Below are 18,395 nucleotides of genomic sequence, written 5' to 3'. Positions count from 1 at the left end.
TTCTATGAGTTTGGCATTTTAGCTTGATAAAATATTGTTTAATTTTAGGATGACAGCCGATTAACCCAGGAAACACTGCCAGAGAAAACAGTCATCAAATTGGGATCATCACCAAGGTATATTTATTTTTGGTTTTGATAGTTTTTATTTTCAAAGAATACAGTGCATCTGTTAATCAATGGACTCCTTTGCCAACTTTTCCATTAAGTTTAACTTCAGAAGAGATTGTAAGTTGGGCAGTTGTGTCAATCCAATATGTCCAATGTTTTCTTTAATAATTTGTTCTCCATATATCTATCTGACATTTTTGTCTTGCAAGGGAACAAAAGCCTTGCTCCACGTAATGAAATAATGCTGTGATTAAAGATGGTCCCTTATTGGACTTTGCCTGTTTTACAGGTATATAGTGGTGTTTAATCCAGTGGAACAAAATCGCCTGTGTGTAATCTCTCTACTTGTGAACACTCCACATGTCCGAGTGCTTACAGAAGATGGGCAGCCAGTAGCAGTCCAGCTCAACCCAATATGGCAATCGGTTACTGAAATGAACCCAGATGTATTCCAGGTCAGAAAATATAAATCTGTTGCTGTCTTTAATGTTGCCCTCTTTTATTTTATCTTCTTTGAATTGTGAATTCTACAACCTTCTTTTGCCTAAACATAGTGAACAGGCCAGTTGTTCTTTAACGGCTGATAACTTTAAAGCAACTCTCTCATAGACGTAGCTTTATTGAATTTATTTATTAAAGAGTGTAAACTCCAGTAGATTAAGTGGGGGTTGTGGAAAATGAGCACTTCATCACCAACCGGTTCTAAAAGTGCAGTAAAAACATACTACCGTATATACTCGACCCGAATATAAGCCGAGGCCCCTAATTTTACCCCAAAAAACTGGGAAAACGTATTGACTCGAGTATAAGACTAGGGTGGGAAATGCAGCAGCTACTGGTAAATTTCTAAATAAAATTAGATCCTAAAAAAATTATATTAATTGAATATTTATTTACAGTGTGTGTGTGTGTGTGTGAGTGCAGCGTGTGTGTTTTTTTTATTATTTTAATATTTTTTTATGATTACTTTTTATTATTTTTTTATTTTTTTTATTTTAATATTTATTTTTTATTATTTTATTTGTAATATTTATTATTTAATTTTTTTTCGTCCCCCCTCCCTGCTTTATACATAGCAGGGAGGGGGGCTCCTTCCCTGGTGGTCTAGTGGCATTGGTAGTTCAGTGGAGGGAGGAGGGGGCTGTCAGAGAGTTTACTTACCTCTCCTGCAGCTCCTGTCAGCTCTCTCCTCCTCTGCGCCGGTCCGTGCAGCACCTCCGTCCGTGCAGCCGCGGCTCTAGCGAGACTTACAGTGGGAGCTGACCGAGGTGCTGAACGGACGGCGCGGAGGAGGAGGAAGCTGACAGGAGCTGCAGGAGAAGTAAGTAAACTCTCTGACAGCCCCCACAGCCCCTGTCTGTATTATGGCAATGCATATTGCCATAATACAGACTATTGACTCGAGTATAAGCCGAGTTGGGGTTTTTCAGCACAAAAAATGTGCTGAAAAACTCGGCTTATACTCGAGTATATACGGTATGTCTAAACAAGGTTATTCATGGCATAATATCTTGTCTACTAAGTTGTACTCAATACTGCCGAAACAGGGTTATTTCTACTAAAATGTAATGGATGAGATGTTTGACGTGTTGTGTAGATTCTTCTCAAGATGAGTCTTGTATATAAAACTCATTCTGAGCGATGACCACTGTCTGTTCTGTTAGTTGAATGATTGCTAGTACTCTGGGTGTCGGGTGGGGAGAAAAACTTTCTACATGGGAAAAAAAAGACAAGATTCCAGGATCACAGTAGATTCACAGTGCATGACATACATTCACGTCCACATGTTATAACTCATAGATTTATATGGCTTCCCATATATATGGCACCTTAAGGGGGCATAGTGCACAAGTCATGGGATGCATGGCTGAATACCTTGGAAACCACAAACAAACAGATTAGTATGACACAACTCCACAGGCAAACACCGTAATGTAGACAAAACAAAAACAGACAATCTCAGAGAAAAAGGCGGATGGTAAACTAGGGGAGGTTCGTAACAGGGTACATATGCCTTTCAAGTCCAAATACTAATCATGGTTGAAATTAACAGAGCTAACTACACATTTAAAGCTAAGCAGGAAAAGAGACAAGAATAAGTTGAGTAGACATATAATGAACAAACAGAGCAGCTGGATGGGGCAAATAAAACATATAGGTTGCATTGCAGAATTGGTCAAGTGGAAGACCAAAAACAGATTATGGAACAAACCATCTATGGGAACTGGATGTGCGATTAAGCCTTGTAGTGGGGAAGGAGTCTGTCTTAAAGGGACACTGTAAGCACCAAAAATACTTAAGCTTAACCCCTTAAGGACACATGACATGTGTGACATGTCATGATTCCCTTTTATTCCAGAAGTTTGGTCCTTAAGGGGTTAATGGAGGTAAACCTTGTTCCCGTTTGTAATCTAAGCAGGTACGACCCTCTCACTCAGCATAAAGAAACATTATAGAGTTAATACAAACCTGTAATCCAAATAAATATAAAACCCAACCTGCCTCCCACAACGCTGACTCTTCTTCTCTGCCAATCCAATGCTCCTCATAATAGAGAATCAGGGACAAAAAGAGCATGAGTGGCCAGTACTGCGCTCCTCCAATCAAATGGAGGTTAGATGTGAGAAGCTAGTTTGACTCAGGAAGACAGCCACCAGAAGTGTATTGAAATTAAAGAATTACTGTATCTACTAAAGGTCCACTGCACCTAGACCACTTCATTAGTGTTTTTTTTTTTTTTTTTTTTTTTTTAACCCGCATTGCAGCATCCTTGCTGTTTTGACATTCATAGGTAATTTTCTGTTTGTTTTGGGGTTTTTATTTTGTTTTTGTTTTTTTAGGTATCTTTCACAGCCAGGCTGCCATCACTTGGACTGAGCATCTTTCAGCTCTACATGTCCTTTGACACGCACACTACTCTGAAATCCAGTGTCCATGTATATTTACATGGGAGGGACCTGACGATAAAGAAACAAGATGTTTTTCCGTTAAAGACTATAGAATCCAGCACAGATGATTTTTTCCTAGAGAATCAGTATATGCAGGTCTGGTTTTCTGGCGTCACTGGACTTCTAAAGGTGAGCAAACATAGTCTTTTGAGGCAAATGGTGGTCTTAATACTAGTACTCTAGATTATATTTGTTCACATTCTATGAGTTGACATAGCACAGCTTTCCAGCAGACAAGAAGTTTAAGAATGTTTGTTTGAGATTGATACAACATGTCAATCAAAGTGAGAATTCTAAGTAAATTTCACATTTCAGGCCAGAGTAGCTGAACTGACTAAGAGAATTTTTCTACTTGAGCGGTTCAAAACTTTTGAAAATCATTTGGATCCTCGCTACATCGAATTACCCAGTAAATGGCACAAATGTTTCCTGCCAGAATATATTTTGCTATATAAGTATACGGCTATCCTTTATTATGTTAATAGGTTTGCTTTAAATTTATAAACATACAGATTCAAGGGTAACCAAATCGCGACAAAACCAATGGCTTGGCACACATTATTGGTTAAAACATTGCTAAGGTGTTGAGGACTCTTTGTTGTTCCTTTAAAGTCGCTCTGTCGCAGTCTGGGATTTGTGCATATTTGCAAAGACCCCAGAAGGTCACACTGCTGTTGGTCTTGTGGCCATGCGGGTCAGGAAAGGGTAAAATTTACTTACTTAACCAATCCCTCTCAGCTGCTGCCATCCTTTTCCTGCCCTGCCGTTCCTCTTCAGCCCCTAGAACTTCATCTGGCGGGGCCCATGCGTGAGACTGTAGCAGTGAGGTCTTTGGAGAATCCATAGAAATAGTTTAATTTCTCTACAGCCATCACCAGTGGCATTCCTGTTTATCTTATGAGTTGCCAAGGTCCTAAAAAAATTGGACTCCTTAAAAAAAAAAAAAAAAAAAAAGTTCAAAATGTTGACCATCATTTATAGATTGCATATTAACTGCACAGTAGAGAACAGCAGCAGATATATCTGATTATGTTTGTCTATGAGATATAGTTTATTATTATTATTATTATTATTATTTATTATTAGCATTTATGTAGCACCAACATATGGCTGAAGAAGGCCCTGCCTAAATGAGCATACAATCTATGAGGAAAGAAACACAGTATGTCAGAGGGGAGAACGGATTGATGGATACTATGTCTTTTTTTTTTTTTTTTTTTTTTAAATAAGCTAGTTTAAATGGCATGTGGAAGGAGAGAGAGAATGAGCTGGGCTTTGGAGGTAAGGGAACTGAGAAAGGCAATTGTAACGTGAAAAACTCCACCCAGGAAGATGGTAGGATTTAATGAAGTTTTCAGTGACTTATTGAGGGCTGTGTAGGCTTGTGTTATCAATTTGAATGTGGTACATTTCTGTACAATGAATGGAAAAGGGGTGAGGTGTGGGAGCTGTCAGTTATAAATAAAACGTATGTGTCTAAGGAACACAATTTTGTTCCAATCTTCTCTTACGCATTTATTGTTTAGCAGAAGATAAAATGCATTTTAAACCATCTGTTTCTTGAATTTTTATTTTATGAGTTAATTCATTTGATTGATGGTACACAGAGAATTAAACGAGCAGGAGAGGAACAGGATCACAAGGTCAATATGGAGTTTCTCATCTATGGAACACGGACATCCAAGGACAAAAGTGGAGCTTATCTGTTCCTGCCTGATGGTGAAGCGAAGGTGACACTTCTTACCCATTAATCAATGTGCTCATTTTCCCTGACCTTTCCATTTGTCATAATGTGACACAGGGTAAGGAGAAAATCTGCCAGATTACCACTCAGGGCCAACCCATGTCCCTTTCTCTCCAAAGAGTCTTGTTTCAGAATATCCAAATATGGGTTCAGGATATTTTTCATGTTTTATGATTACCATTTCATAGCTTAGTATGCAACTTATTAAAGCTGCTATTGTGGTATGCAATCTAAATAGATCGTACTTTGTTACATGTTATTGATCTCAGGTTCACAATGTTGCACAGGCAGTGATTATTGGCAGATTTCCTAATATTCTACAAATATAGTTTATGCCAATGAGTTGTATAATTCAGTCTCGCCATTCGTATACACCGTGCTATATTATTCCACCATATTAAAAAGTATATACCAATGAGTTGTGTTTTCAGTCTCACTGTTCATATATTATGTTTTTATTATTATAATAATTTATTATCTCTTTACACAACCCAAAGAGCATTTAATCAGGGAGTATTCTCCTGTTTCAGCCTTATACTCCCAAAGACCCTCCTGTGGTACGCGTTACAGAAGGCCCTTTCTTTTCAGAGGTGACTTGTCACTATCAGCACGTGCAACAGACAATGAGACTGTACAATTTGCCAGGTCAGTACTTTCCAAGGAATCATTCATTTCCCCAATTTACAAAAATTAGGTTTTAACCTTTTGGATGCTAGTCATAAAATATATGGAAATAATGAATAAATGGTATTCTATATCAGCTGAGCATTAACCAGTAATGTTCTACCGTGACTGTGTGATCTTTACTCTGTTATGATTAATCTGCTGTCATTATTTCTCTGTTTCCATAACAGGGACCGATGGGATGTCTCTAGACATTACCTCCATGGTTGACATTCGAGATCACGTCAACAAGGAGATAGCCATGCGTCTCAGCACAGACATACAGAGTGGAGACACCTTCTTCACAGACCTCAATGGATTCCAGGTTCATCCTTTTGGAACCTTTCAATTATACACAAACATGTGCCACAGGCTCCAATTCCTGCTGTAGCAGCTCTAAATATAGGAATATAGTGTACCATGCCCCACAATACATAGGAAAAATAACATGCAATATAAACTCTTGGCATATTTGTATCGATAAAATCCTTGAATTGCATAGGTGATTGCTAAGGGGTGTGCCAGCCCACTCTAGCATTAGAGTTGCAGCTATTTAAGGCTGAAGATACAGATAAATAAAACATTTTAATATGATTTAGTGTCAGTAGGGGAAAATTTGGCATTTTGCTTTACCTTTTTGTTTTTGTTTATGTGGTGTAATGTTAAAGGACCACTGCAGTCACTATAACAACCTCATCGAAATTAAATTGTTATTGTGCCAGGAGGACCTTGACTTTTGTTTACCTTTAGTGGTTATACACACAAACAGTTTTCACCCTAAAATCTCCTCGCTAGCCCCATTCCGCTCTGTCTCCTCCATCCTACTCTTTGTGAAAATCTCCAAAACTAAAGCCTGAGACAAATGTGGGCAGTAACGCGACTGGTCAGCTGACACTCTAAACCATTGACTAGCTCCTCATTCACAAAACTGCTTGACTTGAGAATCGCACATATTTTTCTCAAGCCATTTTGTGAGTGGAGTGTTCCTTCAAATTGGTAGTTATTACATATTTGTATTAATGTTTATTAATACAGATAAACCCTATATTTTTCTCTATTTTAATGTAATCCATTTTTTTATTTTTTTTTGTGTTTGCATTTTCTAAAAAAAAATATATAAAAAAAAAAAAGTTGGTGCCATCAAACTCTTCACATTTCATGTAGCCCAAATATGATACATGGCCTACATAGAAGAAAAATTAAGTTTTATCCATAGTTAAATGTCTCCTTTGTGTACATATTACCAACATACTCCTTAAGAACAGATTGCCATTTCTCTACCAACCATTACTGATCATTTCCTACTATTGTCTTCCTTCTGTTCTGATCATTGCCGTTCAGTTGTGCCTGTGCTGTATATTTCTTGCAATGCTAACTATTTGCATTCCTACGTAGATACAAGCCAGAAGATTTTTCAAAAAGTTGCCACTCCAAGCAAATTTTTATCCAATGCCTCTGATGGCTTATATTCAAGATGAACAGACTAGATTAACTCTTCACACTGCCCAAGCGTTGGGAGTTTCCAGTCTCAAAAGCGGTTAGTGATCAAACTAATGGCATTCCATTTGTCATTAGTAACCGTATCCCACACTGCCTTCCAAATGGTCATAGTTTGTTTGATTCTATAACCTATTTTGAAAATTGTGTTCTCTGGTATCATTGCATGTAGTTGTATTCAATACACTGATAAGCTATTAGAAAGCATTAAACCATGGCTACAGCCCTGATTAGCCCCCATAAATCTACACAACAAGCCATAGAGCTATGGGAAACATTCTTAGAGAGGGATAATCAAAGCAAATACTGCAGTATAAAGTAATGCAGAACTTGTTATACGCTATGAGTTTGTTGAATGGGCCAGTGACTAGATGGGATAGGCCTGTAGTTACCAGGGGCCAGATACTGATATGGTGTAGACAATCACCTTGGATTACATGGGTTCAAATTTACATGGATTCTCTTCTCTTCTGCATGTGTGCAACCCGAAGACAACCTATAAACTTGCATGTTATTATTATTATTTATTATTATTATTGCCATTTATATAGCGCCAACAGATTCCGTAGCGCTTTATGTTATGAATGTTTCCTGGGTAAACCTATTACCTATATACAAAGTGACATAAGAGAACTGTAAGTGTTCACCCAGCTGAAACAGGGGAACACCAAGAAAGTAATTGCTTACAAAGAAAAGCTAAAAATACATTTTATACTTTATTGAAAACAAAAATTAAAAGTGAAAAGAAATTGTGTGCATTTACAAAAAAAACTGTGAAGAAAAATTGTTCTACTATGCTATAGCTCAAACTTCTATAGCATTTCATATAGAAGTGCTTCGAGCCAAAACTTCTTAGCTCAGTTACTAAAATTCATATATATCCATATATTAATCCATATATAAGTATTGTGGTGCCTCAAGTGGCAAACTTTATTTTGCAGTTCATATATTCTATAATATGAATTGACTCACTGCCAATTTGCAGCCATTTGTAAATGCACACAATTGTTTCACTTTTTATTTTAGTTTTTGTGTTCAATAAAGTACAAAATTTATTTTTAGCTCGCTTACAAAAGCAATCCCCCGTTTCAGCCAGGTGAACACTTCTAGTTCTCTTATGTTAGAATGTTAGGAGGGTTTATCCATAATGTTAGGAGGGTTTATCCCCTTGTTATTAGCATTTGTGAGCCCACTTGTACTGTATTCTCTTTTTCTTTTTGTTTCATACAAAGTGCAAATTGTGAGCTGAATCTGAACTCTTATAAAGGTGCTCAATTGCACCCTTGCAGCTGTCAGAAAGCCAGGAAGGTGGTTTTCCTTGTTGGTTTGTGCTCCAGCACAAAACAGAAAGAAATGCGAGAAAGGCAAAGGGGGCCCAGGAGATTCAGCAACGCTTCGGAATGAGAAATAATAGTATTTATTTGTGGCGCTAGAGTGCTTTTTTTTGTTTTGTTTTTTTTAATAAGGGAAAAAAAAATCCACACCTATTTGTCAGTGGCTCAGTTCTTTCTTTTCTTGCTACCTAGGTCAATTAGAGGTCATTCTCGATCGACGATTAATGCAGGATGATAACCGTGGCCTTGGTCAAGGATTAAAAGACAACAAGAGAACCTGCAACAGATTCCGTATCCTGCTGGAAAAACGATCATCTGGAAACAAGGTAAACGACGGCTTCCTTTCTGTACTATGAATACCATGCCTTTATCTGAGATCAGTGCAGATTAGAAGCTCTAGCTCTGGCACATAAAACTTCAGTGTTTTGAAGAATACTGAGTTTTTTGTGTTGACAACTTTCAGATGTATTCGCATACGTCTTTGTAGGTTTAGAAGAAAACCTGTATGTTTGCTAGTCTGTGTATAAATCATTAGGCAAACAGCCATTTTGGCTGTTCAGTAACTGCTGCTGCTTGTTTGTGCAAATAGTGGCGCAGTGGGTTGGATTAAATTGCTAAATTAGATGCCAGTTATTTTGCTTATAACAAGTCTGAGTTTGGCTTAGTGATGCAAGTTGTAAGTCAAATTTTTTCAGGTTTTTGGCTCAAAACTATGTCTGTCTGTGACCAGGCAGGCTTTGTACTTGGTATTCCTATCCAGCGCTCCTCGTTTTGTTTGTTTTCCTCACTTCAAGCATTATTTCTAGATTGTTCCAGTTCCACAATGTGACGTTTTTACCATAATTACCTCTATAGTCCTCCCATTCATGCAAATCCAACTACCACGTCACCACTGAATCATCACTAATTTTGCACCTCACCTTTCACACTCCATTTACTTGCTGTTCCGTTTCATTCCCCATTGCAACATAACCCTTCTGCCAGCTCTCCAACTTCTTGTATGAGCTGGTTTCAAGGTTTAGAGAACTGGTATTTTCCATCTTCAAGAGAAACAACCAAGAGGTAACTTTTTATTTTTTTTTCTTTCCTTCCAGGAAGTGACTTAGATTGTGTAGACTTTGTGATAGATAGTGCTCAGTAGTTGCTTTTCTATCATAGTTTGCTGCTTTGGATGAAATACAAAATGTCTCTATTATGTATGTCAAGAGGATGGTAAAGCCTACTGTGAAGCTGATGAACTTATAACAAAAATATACTGGGGATGCAACTGTGTTTGGGCCCAAAAGTATTTTCATGTTAAAGTGCATTTAATATCATTTTGGTTTTAGCATAATAAAGTTATTTTATTATAATCCTGTCTGTGTGTTATTTCCTTAATGTGAAATAAGAATTATTTTACCTTATGGGCCCTCTTCCTGAAGGTTATAATAGTCTCTATCCGCTCACTGTACCCAGACCCTTAAATTCGCTTCCAATGCTATAATTTTTTTTCACAAATCGTTGTACAGAATTCGACGGGTTTGACCTTCAGTTACAGAGCAGTGGAAGACATTAAAACAGCTGATATTGCTATTAGGAAGTGAAGCCCATAATATAAAACTATTGTAAAACAGTAACTTTAATGCAGGATACATTATGGAAAAATAAAAACTGTTATTATGCTAAAAGAATATTACAAAATTTATTTGTAATGACAATGGATACCTTCTTCATTTGGTATTCAATGACCTGAAAGGGTCTAGAGTGGCCAAACTATAAGTTTACAAATGTTGTCAAAACATTCGCGAATTCTAGTCTGCAGGGCTCACTGATTGATGTATAGTAATACAAGAGGTAAATGGCCAAGCATGTTATTTTTTCAGTAATGATTTAAACTCTCTTTACTATGCGTCAAGCATAATGCAACCAAAATACTTTTGTATTTACACAGTTTTGCCAGTCTGTCCATCTGACACCTTTATTATTGGATTCAATTTTTAATCCAGAGTAAATTATGATCTCTGCTATGTATGTATAGAAAGGATCCCCGCTGATGGTTTTTATGTTTGTAGGTAGAGGAAAACCAGCTGGTGAGCTTCCCCTCTCTTCTAAGCCACATGACATCCATGCACCTGAACCAGGAGCTCCTTGTGATGCCAGTGACCAATGACAAAGGCCCGGCACTGAAATCTTTCCTGCCACTCTCTGCGACCATCCCCTGTGACTTCCATATTCTCAACCTGAGAACACTACAAGCCGAGGTGAGACCTAGTGACCGTGGAACTGAACAACCATCACGGCCACAATACATGTTATTTACTTTGAACTTTTACTTTATGTATGGCCACGGTTTGAAAAAATAACGATCTATAAAGCCCACTCCTAATTTATTTGGAATCTGTGCGATGTTCTAGAAGTGATGGTTTCTTGCTTTCTTGTAACAACACTCCGTATGATTAAGAAAGTATACAAGTTATATCAATTTATGCTTTTAAACGAGCATTAATCTGAGGGTGGTGCATGAATATAACTGGCGACTGGTCAACAAGAGCTGCCTAGTTGATAGTTTTTATTTTTATTAGTACCTTCCCATGCTCCTGCTGCGAGTGGAGCGATGTCTGCTAAACAACGGGCAGCCCGTGGCTACTTGCTGAAATGACCGAATAAATTTAGACTGCAAGGCATTTAGCAGCTTTGTGTTTTTTTGCTGACGAAATGTCTGAAAATCTAAATTTTCGGTCTTTTTGTCCTTCTAAAGAATACAAATGTACATGTCTATTATGTACTCAAGTAATGTCTCTCCTGCAGCATTTTACCTGTCTAATGCTCCTGCATCATTATTATTATTATTATTATTATTATTATTGACATTCCCTTCAACTAGGAATTGGTCTTCCTGGTCTCTTACTGATGGAATGGGAGGAACAATGCACATGTACAGTGCTTCCCTTATAGAAATGATCAGGAGCCAGTCATACACTGATCAGCCACAATATTAAAACCACCTGCCTAATATAGTGTATGTCCCCCTCATGCTGCCAAAACCGCTCTGATGCATCGAGGCGTGTACCTCACAGGGCATTTGACCCTTGCATGTGTCCTGTGGTATCTGGCACCTAAACAGCAGCAGATCCTTTAAGTCCTGCAAGTTGCGAGGTGGGGTCTCCATGGATCGGATTTGTTGTTCCAGCACATCCCACAGATGCTCAATTTTGTTCTGGGGAATTTGGAGGCCAAGGCAACACCTTCAACTCTTTCTCATGTTCCTCAAATCAATTTGGCAGGGTGCATTATCCTGCTGATCAGGGAACACCATTGGCATGAAGGGATGTATTTGGTCTGCAACAATCTCTAGGTATGTGGTATGTGTCAAAGCAACATGAAGGCCGGGTCTAAAGGTTTCTCAGCAGAACAATGCACAGAGCATAATACAGACACCACCGGTATGCCTTCTTCCCATAGTGCATCCTGCTGCCATCTGTTCTCTTCCTACATCAGCGAGGGATTCCAGATGCCCTCATATCTAAAGTAATGTCAAACACAGGGAAGTTAGTAAATGTAGTTGAAAAGTAAGCCTTCTTAATTTTCTTAATCTAAGATTGCGTACTTTAATAAAGTGTCTGGGATATCCCTTTGAGGTTAGCTAGATTTATTAAAAATGCTGTAATAGTGTCACAGATGCAATTTCTATATGTTCTGCTTGTGTAGGACGATGGGATACCTTCTCCAGACACTGCACTAATTTTACACAGAAAGGGTTTTGACTGTGGATTTGAAGCAAAGAATCTGGGATTCAATTGTACCACGAGTCAAGGAAAGGTAGGTAACTTATGTCATAAGTGATCAGATGTGTCCTGCTGATGCACAGCTCAGGTGCTCTATAATGACTTTTATTGATACACACAGGATACAGAAAAACGTGCAATGTTTCGGCATGATTAGTGCCATGGAGACCAATTCTTTATCCTGTGTGTACCAATAAACATCATTATAGAGCACCCGAGCTGTGTAGCCCATGGACTGTAACTGGATTTTACTGACATTTATTTATTTTGCAGCTGCCACTTGGAGGCCTCTTTCAAGGACTAGAAATTGGGGTCATGCAGCCCACCTCTCTGACACTGATGTATTCTTTAAATTCACCAATAAACAGTAGTAGCCCAATGGTCAACATAGAACCCATGGAAATATCGACTTATCGCTTACGTTTCAGCTAACCCCGGCAAAGGAGTGGGTGAGAGATCCCAGAGCACAGCAGTAAATAAACTGGAAGCTGGGTTTTCCCTCAGCACGTTTAATGTTCTTCTGAAGAGCAAAAAAGTTTCAAAAAATACATAAAAAGCTGCAATGCCTAGTCTGGGAAGGTACCCAGCACTGGAAAAGGCCAAAGAGGCACTCCGGACAAACCTAACGGTTCTACCTTCTGTTTAAACCCTATCTGTGAAAAAGGGGCAGTGCATTTCAGGCCCTTTTAGCACTGAAAGGGTTAACCACGTAGATGGCGCATCACTGAATGAGCAGAAGCTATTTGAGGATTTTTTTGTTTTGTTTTTGCTTTGTTGAATTTTTTCTTTTGCTTTTTGTGAAATTACTAATTTATTTGTTGATTGTTTTTTGTTTTAATATTCCAATTTCACACAAGTCCTCTTTCTAGATCGTAATTATCTCACTGACCTATTCTCTGCACTGGTAAATACTCCTCAAGTCACAGATGAAACTTCAAGTTCTTTCTGTATAGTGTTTTGGGGTTTCAGTGTCAGTATTCTTCCAGAGTTTGTCATTTCAGATTCTGTAACCTTGATCCCTATTTTTTTGTTTGTTTGTTTTCATACTGGTACATCACAGCACAGGACTATTGATAGTAAATTCTGACTGTATTTTATGAGCGGGGAGGGAGACTACAGAGTATAATTTATGAACTTTGTGTATATATATAAATATATATATATATAGTTTTTGCTATTGTGACTGTAGACCATGCTATAAATACAGATTTGTTGTCATCCTGGACAAGTTTTTCAATTGTTTTTAAATGTTATATGATTTATTTTATTTGGCATCATCAGTTTCCTTAATAGGACACAACTGGCAGAAATTGACTCCAAATATTGAACGCATTAAATAAATAATGTATTAAAAACTATGCAAAAAACAACTTGCCTTTAAAGGGACACTATAGTCACTAAAACAACTTTAGCTTAACAAAGTAGTTTTGGTGTATAGATCATGTTCCTGCAGTCCCACCGCTCAATTCTCTGTGATTTAGGAGTTAAATAACGTTGTTTATGCAGCCCTAGTCACACCTCCCTGCATGTGACTTGAACAGCCTTTCTAAATATTCCCTATAGTGAGATCTAATGTTTAAATCTCCTTTATTGCACAGTCTGTGTAATTTATAATTTCTTATCTCATCCACTGTTTATAGAGTCCTAGACTTTGCATGTGCCTCCTGTGTGTGACCAGGGCCGGTGCAAGACCAGCTATGTGCACCCCCACATCACTCCCCCTCCTTTAAAAAAAGAAATGTGCAAATTTTGTGTGTCTTTCTTCTCCCAGCGCCTTTGTGGGTCTCTTTTTACAAAACTACTTTGTGTGTCTTTTTTTCCCCCTTCCTCAGCCCCTCTTTGTCTACCCCAGCCCCTCTGTGTCTCTCCCAGCCCTTCTGTGTCTCTTTGTCTCCCCCAGCCCTTCTGTGTCTCTTTGTCTCCCCCAGCCCCTTTGTGCCTCTTTTTCTCCCCCAGCCCTTCTGTGTCTCTTTGACTCCCCCAGCCCCTCTGTGTTTCTTTGTCCCCCCCCCCCAAACCCTCTGTATATGTCTGTCTGCCTCTAGTCCTTCTGTGTGTCTTTATCCCCTCTCTAGCCCCTCTGTGTCTTTATCCCCCTCTAGCCCCTCTGTGTGTCTTTATCCCCCTCTAGCCCCTCTGTGTGTCTTTATCCCCCCTCTAGCCCCTCTGTGTGTCTTTATCCCCCCCTCTAGCCCCTCTGTGTGTCTTTATCCCCCCCTCTAGCCCCTCTGTGTGTCTTTATCCCCCTCTAGCCCCTCTGTGTGTCTTTATCCCCCTCTAGCCCCTCTGTGTGTCTTTATCCCCCTCTAGCCCCTCTGTGTGTCTTTATCCCCCCTCTAGCCCCTCTGTGTGTCTTTATCCCCCCCTCTAGCCCCTCTGTGTGTCTTTATCCCCCCTCTAGCCCCTCTGTGTGTCTTTATCCCCCCTCTAGCCCCTCTGTGTGTCTTTATCCCCCCTCTAGCCCCTCTGTGTGTCTTTGTCCCTCTAGCCTACATGGACTGCATATGGGGAACCTGTTTTCCTCTACCCGCTCTGACAGAAGGCAGTTTGGTGCTCTCTGCGCTAACTTCCTGGCTGGCAGACCGGCCGGGTAGAGGGAAACAAGCAGTCCCCGCTTGGCCACACTACATACAGAGACCGGCAGGATGGAAGGCGCTGTGATGTGCATTGTGGCCAATGCACCCTAGACGGATGTGTGAGATTAAAAGCCAATTTACAACGCATAAGATAAAAACTTCCAAAGTAAGTTAACATCTGGGTGAACGTATAAAAAATGGATAAAAAACGTATACATGCTGTGTTAATCACCGCCAGGGGAGATGTGGCTAGGGCTGCATGGACAGAAACAAAAGTGATTTATCTCTTAAATGGCAGATAATTGAGCAGTGAGACTACAGAAGCATGATCAATACACCAAAACTACTTAATTAAGTTAAAGTTATTTTGGTTACTATCGTGTTCCTGAGCTGTTGCACTTGCACAGACATACCTCTCCCTGACTTGAAGATTCTCCACCATCAGGGATACTTTCAGTCTATGGGGTCTGCTCTTATCTCATAAATGATTGTCCGCCAAGTATTTATGGGATACATTGCTTATCCCCCAGCAGCAGTTCAATTCATAGCATAGGATGTACTCTGTTGATACACAGCTCAGTTTACTGATTTAGTTGTTGCCCAAGTCACTGCTCTCTTCTACCATGGAAGGTGCTAGGTCTGTCCTAGCTGCTACAAACATCTACTTTATAATTAGGGAGGGTCTAATGTTTTCTTCTGTTCAGGAATAAAATCTAATGATGCAAGCAGTAAATGTTTGACAAATAATTACTAAGGAGCAACTATTACCAAATGTCTCCTAAACATTGTGTTCCACCATTCTTTGTGAGAAACAATGGTCCAGTCAGTTGAGAAATGTACAACCTGATCGTCATGTACTCCTGTTATGCAGCATTAAAAGAGAAAATCCAAGCACAATAGCGATCTACAGCTTAATAACTGGTTATGGGGCAATGAGGCTATTTGGTAAATCTTTTGGCAAACCACTCGCAAATTGTTAGCCCACCATTTCTAATCGAAATGCCATAATGAGGAAGTAGGCACTAGCCTATAGAAGAATTCTACCATGTAAATTTGCAGTTAACCCTTTCAGTTTTATGGAAAGATTGAAGAGAGATTTTGACGTGGCCAGATTATCCTATACCTCAGTGTTCACCTCTCACTGCAATGTGTGCATGTTTAAGCATATTGTACAGGTAATGCGGATGTGAATTTCATCATTTAGAGGTCCCTAACAAAGGGGACTTACCCAGAATGTGGAATGATGATAAAGAATGGAGGATGGTAGAAATTAAAGGCGTCTGTTAAGTAATACAGGAACGTTAGAAGAAAACTTGCATGCAAGGTGTTAATATGAAGGAAGAAAGTGGAATAAGAAATAACTAAATCAAAATGTTGTAGATCTATAAATGAAGGTGGGCATGAAAGGGGTGGGCAAAAGAACGATAATATAAAATGGGGAGATTAGAGATGGGGTTAGTAAATAATTAATGGAAAAAGGGGATGAAAGAAATGTCTTTATTACTTGTAAATTTTTGCTTTACCCTCCTGACCACCCAACCTCTTCACAGAAACTGAAGGGACATTGTCATTCATAAATATGTGGATCTCCGTGATGCTTGCAGAGGATTGAGTTTTATTTATATGTTGTGCTAGTTAGACTGTAATAAAATGAATACTGTACTGAGGAATTATTTACAAGCCGGACATCAGTAAATGGGCTTTTGATGGTACCATCGGGAGGCATGCAGTTAATCTACCCTTGACCGGTTGCACTGCTCAGAAGAGTAGGTTTATTTCCTCTCTGCCTATACATTCCCTTATACGATCTGTAGAATATACTCTCCATACTCTTACTGCAGACAGACCAGTTAATTAGCTCCCTGCTTACATGTCCAGAGACACTGTTGCAAAGAGCAGCACATGAAACTACCCTGAGCACTAATTCACTGTAATAAATACATGGTGAACAGACTTTCTAACGATACCATAAGGACCTGCATGTATAGATTGAGGCAGGCATTGCGCAACTCAATTATTTAGTAATTGTATAGTGTATATATACTATAATATGTAAACTTAAAGAGGAACTATCACATACTCCATTTTTGCACAACTTTAATGGCTATAAAAAGTGTGCTAACATTATTTGTAGTTAATTTTATTTTCACTCACATGCGTTGCTTACCTTCTCTCATTGCACTGTGTGCACACATATATAAATATATTGCGCAGGTAATGCGGAAGAGAACTTTGTATATTGCCACTATGTTTAAAATTGGTGTTGAGGTAAAATGTTATGGAAACTTGTGAAGAATTAAATTGTACTTTATAAACACAGTGTACGAACAAAACTGTTTTATGAAACTGAATGTCCGGTGGGGAAGGCCTAATGCTTGCGTGGCGTGTGACATACATGGCGCATTAGGTTCTAGGTTCCCTCTTGGCGCTGACATCGGAGGAGATGGAATAGGGTGAGTGTAAAAATAAAAAAAAAATTTAACCCTTTATTTGCGGTCTGGTGGAGGGCAGAGGAACACTTTAGTGTTAGGAATACAACAATGGAGATGAAGCCTTGTAAGTATGTCATAAAATGCAACTCTGTTCTAAATTTAGGCCACTGTTTTTTTGTTTTTTTTTTTCTTTTGTTTTTGTTTTTTAAATATGAATTGTAATGAATTTAAAACTGAATTGCAAAATGTGAGGGGAAATAGCAGATTTCAAAAAAAATGTTTTGCCAACTCCACTATAGTTTCAGCATTGGTATCCTGAATTTAAATGTAAAAAAAAAAAAATTCTGTTCACTGCAGTTCTGTGTTTAGAGAGTGCAGCCCAAACTTGTAAAAATGTAGGAATTAGTCCTATATTTTGCAATTAGGTTGACAATCTTCTAGTAAGCTCTCCTGAGCAAGGCCATCCAGTAATACTGTTTTTAGTTTACCACGCATTTTTTTAATTTATTTTTTTACTTTTGTGTCCTGCATAATGTGTTGTCACTCTATAAATAAGAATTCACCATAATTCACTGTTTAGTAAATAAACCTCTCTGTCCAGGTAAATGTGACTGGAACACCAGAAGGTGGCACTGTTACTATGCACTGAATTGGTCTTTGCTAATCAGCGGGCACTACAATAAAGATTCATACATCAGGACCCATGGGGCTCATCGTTCATCGTGCACTCTGTGTATAATGTATATTGTGTCGCATTAGTATTGCTGTTCAGCTGTTATTAAAAGGAATAATGGATAGACCTCTGAGGTAAGAGCAGGAAGGTGATGGCAAGATCCTCATACATTAAGCTAATAGGTTCGACTAAACACAGGTTAGAAGCTTATTTCACAATGAAGGGTAGCAGACGGAATGGGCATACTGTGCTGTCGAGGTTGGATGCTTCAGGGAGAACTGGAGAAAGTACCACTTTTTAATGTGAAGAGGTGGTAAAATATAATAGAAAAATAAAGCTGGATTATTTGGGGGGGCAATATTCACAGTATAAAAGGTTTCCGCTGATTTCTAAATTTAACCGTATATAGCAAAAAAAAAACAAAAAACAGTGTGTCTGAACCCACACATCTAGGTATAAAGTATACAAATAATTAACTTATCGTTATAATATAACCGCTTCCTCTCGGTATGTTCCAGACCTTAACCTGTACAAATAGTGTGTATATGGATAGCAGAGGAGTATAGCTGATAATCTACAGAAAGAAAAACAGTACAATAGTGTGATACTGTAAATAAGCAATAAAACCGCCAATATCAATTGAACTCACATGCT

The 18,395-nt window shown here is 38.7% G+C and overlaps 1 protein-coding gene across 1 annotated transcript in view; it reads left to right on the top strand.

Annotated features, from left to right (window-relative positions):
* The window catches only part of MAN2A2 (mannosidase alpha class 2A member 2), a 60,318-nt gene extending 47,030 nt beyond the window's left edge, over positions 1 to 13,288 (top strand). The window contains exons 13-23 of the mRNA XM_063448930.1: positions 49 to 116; positions 400 to 565; positions 2,951 to 3,187; positions 4,666 to 4,788; positions 5,333 to 5,447; positions 5,657 to 5,790; positions 6,861 to 7,002; positions 8,489 to 8,622; positions 10,348 to 10,536; positions 11,984 to 12,094; positions 12,334 to 13,288. Of these exons, the coding sequence (XP_063305000.1) occupies positions 49 to 116; positions 400 to 565; positions 2,951 to 3,187; positions 4,666 to 4,788; positions 5,333 to 5,447; positions 5,657 to 5,790; positions 6,861 to 7,002; positions 8,489 to 8,622; positions 10,348 to 10,536; positions 11,984 to 12,094; positions 12,334 to 12,492 (1,578 nt within the window). The 3' untranslated portion in view covers positions 12,493 to 13,288. The remainder of the gene's footprint in view (positions 1 to 48; positions 117 to 399; positions 566 to 2,950; positions 3,188 to 4,665; positions 4,789 to 5,332; positions 5,448 to 5,656; positions 5,791 to 6,860; positions 7,003 to 8,488; positions 8,623 to 10,347; positions 10,537 to 11,983; positions 12,095 to 12,333) is intronic.
* Positions 13,289 to 18,395: the final 5,107 nt, after the last annotated feature.

This window comes from Pelobates fuscus, chromosome 3, assembly GCF_036172605.1.
Source record: "Pelobates fuscus isolate aPelFus1 chromosome 3, aPelFus1.pri, whole genome shotgun sequence".
Lineage (NCBI taxonomy): Eukaryota > Metazoa > Chordata > Amphibia > Anura > Pelobatidae > Pelobates > Pelobates fuscus.
Note: the sequence above shows the minus strand (reverse complement) of the source record. Positions and strands in the feature narration are given on the sequence as shown.